Consider the following 10,000-nt stretch of genomic DNA (forward strand, 5'->3'; position numbering starts at 1 on the left):
AGAAAAATCACACAGGGTAGATATGACAAATAACTAAAATATACAAAGACATTACTGGCATATTTAATAACCTTATAGGCCTATTATTACTTTATATACTAATCACTTTATACTTCAAGTTGTGCATCTGTCATTTCCACATTTTATCCCACAATTATTTTCACCCAGTATCAATTATCTAATGTAAGAGAGCAACAGACTGACCTCATGCTTCCTACAATGCATGAGCAGTCCAAGTCCAAGTTCTTCTTTTCACCTGACAGGGGGGAGTTTCCCCGGGTGGACCTAGCGAATTCCTTTCCCCTCCATCAGGTGCCCCGGCTGGCCAGGGGGAGGCAGTATAGAGACCAGGATTTCCAGTATTTAATGTTTGATGTTTGTAACATGTTTCAACATGGAAACGATTATGACAATTATGCAAAATAATTGTGATTTTCTGTAATAATTGTGATAAGGTGATTAAGTAATAATTGCGACACGCCTACACATGCAAGCGCACGCACGCACGCACGCACGCACGCACGCACGCACGCACGCACACATGTTTGGGCGAAGTGTCACTTTTAGCTGCCAGTGCTTGAAGTGCTTTGAGACTCAGTGACAGCTGCATCTCTTTCGAGCTCACTGCTACTATATTAATACTGTTTGATCTCAGATTATGCTGTTTGATGGTCGGGTGTTAAATATAACAAGCAAACTGTCATTCCACAGTTTTCCACGATACTGTGAGCCAATGGACAGGAACCCATAATGACATTACTACGTCTTGGGAGACGTGCATTGAATATAGCTTTTGAGAATTTAATCAATAATCCTAACTGTTTGAACAGACTCTGGAATTATACATTAAAGAGGAGAATAGGAAAACCACACTGCAAAGCCACAGCGAACCCTCTGCGTGCGTTCGTGCGTGCCTGCGCACGTGCGTGCGTACGTACACACACACAACAACATTCCACGTACATGACAAGAGTCCCCAAGACTCTAGTTCCCCCGGCTTCCCAGAATTTACAGCATCTCCCGCATCAATCATAAAACGTGACCCCAGTATTCCAAGCAGGGAATACTCGGCCCAGAGTGGGAAATGAATTATCGCCACAATTGCAGAAACAGCAGGGGATAAAAGACTTGTACAGTACCGTTCCACACTCTGGTTTCTGACTGGAATAGAAAGAAAGCAAAGAAAGAAAGTGCAAAGGGACTAATGAGGAGGAAGGAGGGAAATAGAGAATAGAAGAACAAAATGTACCACTTCATATCTTTGTCGGTTGTTAGAGAAGGTTGCTATGCATTAAATCAGAGGAATACTGTTCGCCACACTGTACATTCATGTTGACAGTATGCCAAACAATAGATGACACATTAAGAGCCCTATGTTAACGTCATCTAACTGCTATGAAATCAATGTGGAGTTATAAAAACACAACATAACCTTAATTTACACAGAATGTGACTCACGCTTTCTACAGTAGCGGCTGTAGATAACCGATCGTAAATGTTATGGGGAAAATGTGACCTTTATGGATGATATATGTGTTCCTCTGATGTCATTTTATCTCTCAGTGTTCCTGTGCCCTGGCATTCTGCGAGGAGTCTACCAGAGTGAGCATCTCTTCGAGTCAGACCACCAGTCGGGCGCCTGGTGCAAAGACCCCCTACAGGCTTCAGACAAGATATACTACATGCCCTGGACCCCCTACCGCACGGACACGCTGACAGAGTACTCCTCCAAGGAGGACTTCATCGCGGGGCGCCCCACCACCACCTACAAGCTCCCGCACCGCGTCGACGGCACAGGCTTCGTGGTGTACGACGGCGCGCTCTTCTTCAACAAGGAGCGCACGCGCAACATCGTCAAATTCGACCTGCGCACGCGCATCAAGAGCGGCGAGGCCATCATCGCCAACGCCAACTACCACGACACCTCGCCGTACCGCTGGGGCGGCAAGTCGGACATCGACCTGGCCGTGGACGAGAACGGCCTGTGGGTGATCTACGCCACGGAGCAGAACAACGGGCGCATGGTGGTGAGCCAGCTCAACCCGTACACGCTGCGCATCGAGGGCTCGTGGGACACCAGCTACGACAAGCGCACGGCGTCCAACGCCTTCATGATCTGCGGCGTCCTGTACGTGGTGAAGACGGTGTACGAGGACGACGACAACGAGGGCACGGGCAACAAGATCGACTACATGTACAACACGGACAAGGGCAAGGAGACGGTGCTGAGCATACCCTTCCCCAACTCCTACCAGTACATCGCTGCCGTGGATTACAACCCCCGGGACAACCTGCTGTACGTGTGGAATAACTACCACGTGGTCAAGTACTCGCTGGACTTCGGCAACAACGGTAAGGCCCTCGTTCCCCTGTTCTCGTCCTCGTGGTTTGACCTCACGACCTTTGTCTCATGTTTAGTTCCGCTGCACAATGTGCCATAGTAGGCTCCATGCACAGCAGCCATATTGGAAAGAAATTAAAGAGTGCCGTGTGTCTATGGGGTTAACATTACTCTAATAGACCCCCAGGTGTGGTTAGAATATTGAAATATGTCTTCCCTGTGAATCTTTGGTTTCTCAAAAGGCCCAATCGAGGCCCAGGTCAAAAGGCCCAATCGAAATGACAGTGATATAGTGACATCACAAATTTCACAATATCATGGCCATACAACAACAGCTGTGGGTGCGGCTTCAGTTCAGGTCACCACCCTTCACCACCCACCAGGCAAATCAGGCATACTTAATTAACGTGGCCACATAAAAACATAATTTTAACACTTTCTGTACACGTATTTTGGAGGAAAAAAAAGTAAAAAAAAAAAGTACCTGATGATCATGTTTTAGGTTTAGGGGGGGGGGGGGGGGGGGTCATGGCACTCCCAGGTCTTACCAAATACACTAATTAGACCATTGTGGTCAAACAGAGTCAGGGTGCTGATAATGTGCAAACTCTGCTACACCAGTTGGTCTCACTCTCATAGTGGGCTCCGGGTACCCTCGTGGTTTCCCTGAGGGGGTTCCAAGGTGTGTAAATCTTACAGTGTAAACATTTTAACCAAATTGACACGTACGACGCGTCTATTTGGTTCCATTCGAGCACTAAATGGAACTAAATGGAACAGAGCCTTAATTAGATTGTGAAGGAAGTAAAGACGAGGCCCAATTTATTTTCCATATGGCTGCCGTAGCGTGCATAGCACCTATAGAGCCTATTGTACATCTATGATGAGACTGTCTGTGTGTCTGTCATTATAGTAGGCCTAGTAGTCTATGTATGGAAGTATGTCTGTCTGCAAATCTGTTCATCAGTGGGTGATGAAATCATGAAAAAAAAAAACTAATTATCTCAGTCATGTAACTCAACGTACTACACCTCTAGATCATCTTGTTTCGAGAGAAAGAATCTTAGAAAGAGGAGTGTGTGGCTGGCTGATGAAAATGCATGCAAAAAGTGCTGTCATGTTAGTAATCTTTATGATTAATGCATTTTCCTTTTGAATAATGAATATCCACGGCCTCTTTCATCCAAATGTTAATTTGGAATTTGGAATTATTAATAGGCCTAGCTTGAAAATGGATAAGATCTATCCGCGCTCTCTGCGGTCACAGATGGCTGTGCTGTGCATGCTTGTTAACACTCAGACGCATCTGATCCCAACAGTTTCTCATTAGAAAGGTAGACTTTTGTCATTCTCTCAAAAGCTTCACTTCATCGTACGACGCGTTGTGGGCTTGGCTGTTTTCTGCACAAGACACAACACCATAATACGACAAAATATAAAACAGTTATTGAAAAAAATGGCCCCTTACGTATTCGGAGGACAATATCAGTCACCAGAATGGAATTTTAAGCTACAATGGGTTTGTATAGGAAGGGGGCGGAGCAGCTAAAATTAATAGCAAGTATATAAATACTGAATAGAGCAACTTTAAAACTGTCTGGGCTGTTCACATAAGCCTGAGTAGACGATGAAATGACCAAAAGGTTTTTTTTTAAAGTAATATATCCCTTTAAAGCGGTTTCTTGTCTTTAAAGCGGTTTCTTGCGGTTTATTTGGCTCAGAACATTCCAGTGCTGTTGGCGCTGTCATCATAACTGGATTAAAATCTTACAGTGGCTAAGGATGAGCCACCATGATGGACTATCTCATCTTTGTTCACATTATATTCTGCTCCAGCAGTGCATGGTTCAAAGTGGGGCCCCCGGGAACCCCCAGGGGTCCTTGAGGGGGTTCCAGGGGGGTCCCCAGTGTCTTTGCTATGACCCAGCCGCGGGTCGGACACTTGCACGTGACCAGTTAATCAGCTATTATAAGCTTGGAGATCTGCTATTATTAATAAAAAAAAATGGCCAAAGACACAAATCTTGCATGGGGTCCCTGGTATGCACAAAATATTATCAGATGGAGGTCCTATTCATTTGGGCATCCTTAATGAAAACGTTTGAGAACCACTGTGCTACAGTATAATGTCCGGCTACCTGTCCTTGTTTGACCCCCAACACACACACGCGCATGCGCGCACGCGCACATGCACACACGCGTTTACTGCACTTCCACAGCTGCTGACCAAATTCTAATGCATTCCTGTTGAATGTTGGCTGTGTTGGCTGTGAGGTCAGTCTTAACACCTCCTCATGGTTCTGGACGGGAGGGCGTTAGGCCCTGGAGAGCTAAACGCTATTTGCCCAGCATAATAGCCTTTCAACACCTTCCTATGGAGTGGTCAGGGCAGTCTGGCTGCTTGTCTTATTAAATGATGTCTGAATTAATGCATGCTCTCACACTCACTTAGCAGGACGCAGTACAAGGAATTATAGGTAAAAGTTAGTTTATACCGATCAGTATACGTGCAAGATGTGTAGTGTGTAATGGTGTAAGTGCTCGGGCGTGTTTCTGAGTGTGTGTGTGTGTGTGTGTGTACGCCCGTGTGAGTGACTGAGTGTATGTAATTGTAAAACGGATAATATAAAGTACACGTGTTTATGAATGCTTAATCGCCCGCCCGCACGCACAGTCGCACACGCGCACGTGTGCTCTGTTGCGTACACGTCCTCATCTACAGTATGCATGCACAACAACATGTGTTTACGGCGGATGTGTGATCACTCTTATAATGGAGCCGTGGCTGTCTCACGGGGCTCTAAAGAGGAGATCAATGGGGATTCAATGTGGAGAACGACCTCCAGAATGCAGCAACAAGCCAGACTGCTGACCGGGGGGGAGATAAATACATATACAATCAATGAAGACGCCCTGCTTCCCCGTACTCTCACTCTCTCTCTCTCTCTCTCTCTCTCTCTCTCTCTCTCTCTCTCTCTCTCTCTCTCTCTCTTCCCCGCTCCACACCCTCACTAAATGATCAAGACAAGGAATAAATTAACTTCCTCAACTGCATGAATTTCCCTTTAACCCCCCCCCCCCCCCCCCCCCCCGCCGTGACAGGTCAATATTCCTACCCCCCCCCCCCCCCCCCCCCTCCCCCTTTCTGTGCATGTATTTCTATACATTGCCTGGAAAGTGGACTTTGGTCCCTTCCTCTGTACCTCCACGGGTGCTTGTCCACATCCACGTTAACATAGAACCATGCAAGGTGCTTGTCCACATCCACGTTAACATAGAACCATGCAAGGTGCTTGTCCACATCCACGTTAACATAGAACCATGCAAGGTGCTTGTCCACATCCACGTTAACATAGAACCATGCAAGGCGCTTGTCCACATCCACGTTAACATAGAACCATGCAAGGCGCTTGTCCACATCCACGTTAACATAGAACCATGCAAGGTGCTTGTCCACGTCATCCACGTTAACATAGGACCATGCAAGGTGCTTGTCCACATCCACGTTAACATAGGACCATGCAAGGTGCTGGTCCACATCCACGTTAACATAGAACCATGCAAGGTGCTTGTCCACATCCACGTTAACATAGAACCATGCAAGGTGCTGGTCCACATCCACGTTAACATAGGACCATGCAAGGTGCTTGTCCACATCCACGTTAACATAGAACCATGCAAGGTGCTTGTCCACATCCACGTTAACATAGAAGCATGCAAAAAACATTTAAAAAAATATATAGATGTTTTGAGCTGTTGGAATCAAAGCCAGCGATAGTGGTTCACACCGGGGGGTTCTTTCTGAAACGGATCCGGGGAAACAGTCCATGGGTAAAAAAAACTCCACAAGCTTCTGATCATTCATTACTAATGCGACTTAACACCATGGTTTCTGCTTTCTGCTCGCTGGATCGTAGTATTCTTCTTCATAAGCGTCCAAAGTCCAAACTGTGTCAGGAAATAGGCCAGAGAGAGAGTAAGATGAGTCTGATTCAGTCCTCCAAGGCTCTGTAATTGGAGTACTATACTCGGAGAAGCCACCAATTACTGTGTTGTGTCTGTCCGACTGAAAAACGGAGCCCGCTGATTGGCCGGTTCAGATCAGGGTCATTTTGAGGCAGCTGCAGTCTTGGAATCTGTGGCTGCTGCTGTGGGACGTTCATCTGCGTATGCACACACACACACACACACACACACGCACACACACACGCACACACACACGCACACACACGCGCACACGCACACGCACACACACACACACACACACACATACACACACAACACACACACACACACGCGCGCACGCGAACACGCACACGCACACGCATACACATACACATACACACACACACACACACATACACATACACATACACACACACACACACACACACACACACTCGTACGCACTGATAAACTCTGAATTGAACTAAATCAAATACTTTTTTTAGATTTAATAGTCGAATAATAACTTTTTGAAGATAATTCATTTTAATTTTCATTTAATTAATTGACATGAATAATAATTATAATCTACTACATCGAATAGCATGATTAACCACTAAACCCTATTTTTTTTTTTATAGTCATCAGTAATGCTTTTATATAATAATAGAACATGTATCTGTACTATAATGCAGGCTTTAAAGCCAGGAAGCGACATTGTTTTTGCCATATTACAAAAGTCCCAGACAATATCAATTTACAATTTAGGCATTTAGCAGACACTCTTAATCCAGAGCGATTTACAGTAAGTAATATCTATAGTCTCATATCACAATATCAATCTTATATTGAATATTGCCCTGCCCATGTGCACGCGTACACACACACACACACACACACACACTCTCTCTCACACGCATGCTCTCTCTCTCTCTCTCTCTCTCTCTCTCTCTCTCTCACACACGCACACATGCACGCACGCACATCGCACGCACGACGCACATCGCACGCAAACACGCATGCACGCACGCACGCACGCACGCACGCACGCACGCACGCACACCTTGACGATATGATTTTCTGATCTTATTACTGTATATGTATATATGTATAAAAATGACTATTGTTGTGCATCATTTATATTTGGCAGGCAGTGTGTCATCTCTTAAGGACACATCAAAGCACGCTGACAAACTGTCAAACTGTGCAATTATATTATGCTAAGATATATAGCGAGTTTGTTTGCTTTAAACGTCAGTGTACCAGTGAGATTACCGTAAGGGGAATATAGAAATAGAATGAAGGTGAGTTGACCCGCAGACAAGCGCACAGCAGTGTTGATTTTGATTTGTTTTAGTCAAAGACTAAAGAACACAAACAGTCTTTTGAATAAAATGTCATTTAGTTGTAGTCATGTTTTTGTCATCTGAAATGCTTTAGTGTCAGTCTAGTTTTTGCCGACTAAATGCTATTAGATTTTCGTCAAGAAAATCTCCAGTTGTTTTTGTCGAGAAAAATGTGTTTTGGCAGGCCTTGATGGTGTCGTAATGCCTGAATTCTACACTTGGTTGCGCTCTGAAAATAGCAGATCTACAAGCTCACAACGCGTCGCGCGACGCGTTGTGAGCTTGTAGATCTGCTATTTTCAGAGCGCAACCGAACATAAAATGACTTGTCTTTTAGTTCTACTGGATCTCTTCTCCACTAGTTCCTCCCTAACATTTAGTCCAGTTTTTATTTGTTGACGGAATTGTCAATATATTTAGTCTTAGTTTTAGTCATCACAGCTTAGTTTTTATCTAGTTCTTATTTAGTTTTCCTTGGTAAAAAAAAAAGGTAGCCGACGAACATTTTTCATCAGTTTTAGTCTGGCACACAGACTGTGAGGGTTCACCCAGTCGCTCCATCTCGCTGCGTGCGGCACATCCTTTTGAAATGCACAATATTTATCTTCCCCTGAGTGATAATTAGATAGAAACTATGAGCCGCCGCTCTCTGCCACATGTATTGTTTACAGTACAAGTGTTTGCATGCCTCTTATGTCTGCCTAAACCCCACAACTGCCACCCTGCATCTCTCTCTCTTTCTGTCCTCCATGCTCTATGTACTGTGTACATGTAGCTTACGTACAGTACAGTACAGTACAGTACAGTACAGTACAGTACAGTACAGTACAGTACAGTACAGTACAGTACAGTACAGTACAGTACAGTACAGTACAGTACAGTACTCACATACAGATATGCTGTTTGAGAGCTTCACATGTCCTGCATGCCATTGGCAAGAATTCAGCACATTGTCAGTGCATTGTCAGAAACAGAACATTGTCGGTGAGAAAGGGGTGCATTTGCCAAGGTGTTATGTGTTCCTTCTATTCTGTTTCCCTGAATGGATAGAGTTCCTCTGCTCAGGACACCTCTTTTCAGTAGCAAAGCAGTATAGAATTAGCGAGGCTATTGAGTGAATAGAACCTGCAGGGGAAAACATGCATTTTCATGAAACCTTCGGGAAAAGATCAGGAAAGGGCAAAGAGTTTGAATGCCACATCTTGTACACATACTGTAGATATACACAGACTTCAGACGTCCTTGCCTTTTTCGTTTTTTTTTTTCTTAAAGTTTTATCCCACGACTTTGCAACCCGTTTTTTTCACCCAGTGTCAATTATCTAATGTAATCCTGGGCGCTACACTTCCTCTGCCAACCTGGGGGGGGGGGGGGGGGGGGGGGGGGGGGCTGACAGGGGGGAGTTTCCCTGGCCGGACGTAGCGTGTGGAAGGAACACGTTATTCCTGCCAGTTCCTTTCCCCTCCATCAGGCTGACCAGGGGGAGGTAGTTTACCCTAGAGGACACGGGGAGAACATGCAAACTCCACAGAGAAAGGCCCTTTTGCCAACCCTACCCAGGGTATGGGCACTTCTTCTTCTTGTAAAAAAAAAAGTTAAACCTTTTTAAAAAATTGTAGCTTTAGGGTGGTACCCAACTCTGTTACTAGTGGCAATCGGAGCATAGGGGTTGTATTTAGAGTCTGAATTAGCTCTTTTTTATTTATATTTAGCTTCGAATTAGACCGTATGTACCGTATCTTCCCACTTCCCCTCATATTAAGCAATAAGCACCATGGTGCATTGCTATCTAAATTGTGGATTTGGCACGTCAGAGGAGAATCAAACAACTTAAACAAGTAGCCTCCGTGGCTGTGCTGCGTATTTTGTAATTATGAGTCCTAAACTAATTCATGTCCAAGAAACATCTGTGATATATCTTGACATATCAACGTAATAATCAGGGCTGTGGCTCAGCGGTCCAGGCACCCTGGCTGGTAATCCAGTCTGGCAGTGTGCCGCGGGTTCGACTCCCGATCCCAATGGCCTTTACTGCATGTCACCCCTCCATCTCTCTCACCATTTCCTGTCAGCCTACTGTCTATCCCTCCATAAAAAATAAAAAAATAAAAAGGGGAAAGCCACAAGAAATAAATAAATAAACTAGAAAAAGTGCCCCTCGGGACACAGGTCTCCACCAGGGCAGGGCAGGTTGTGGCCTCCTGGTGGCGCTATAATAGGCCAATGTGAAAAGGGTGCCATTTGTTCTTATGCCTTTGATGACAATTGGATGATTTGAGGCATTTTGTTCCAAAAATGTGGTGGAGACAATAATAATCAGAATCGAAGCTCATTCTGCCTTTAATTAAACCACCTATTAAAGCATGAC

At 45.0% G+C, this 10,000-nt stretch overlaps 1 protein-coding gene across 2 annotated transcripts in view; it reads left to right on the forward strand.

The window, feature by feature from the left end:
* The window catches only part of LOC306922491 (adhesion G protein-coupled receptor L3-like), a 214,149-nt gene that overhangs the window by 107,458 nt on the left and 96,691 nt on the right, over nt 1-10,000 (forward strand). For both annotated transcript variants that reach the window (XM_079500133.1, XM_079500134.1), the window contains one exon: nt 1,564-2,352. In XM_079500133.1, the coding sequence (XP_079356259.1) occupies nt 1,564-2,352 (789 nt within the window). The remainder of the gene's footprint in view (nt 1-1,563; nt 2,353-10,000) is intronic.

The sequence above is a fragment of the Electrona antarctica genome, assembly GCF_951216825.1.
Source record: "Electrona antarctica genome assembly, chromosome: 4".
In the NCBI taxonomy this organism is placed as follows: Eukaryota; Metazoa; Chordata; class Actinopteri; order Myctophiformes; family Myctophidae; genus Electrona; species Electrona antarctica.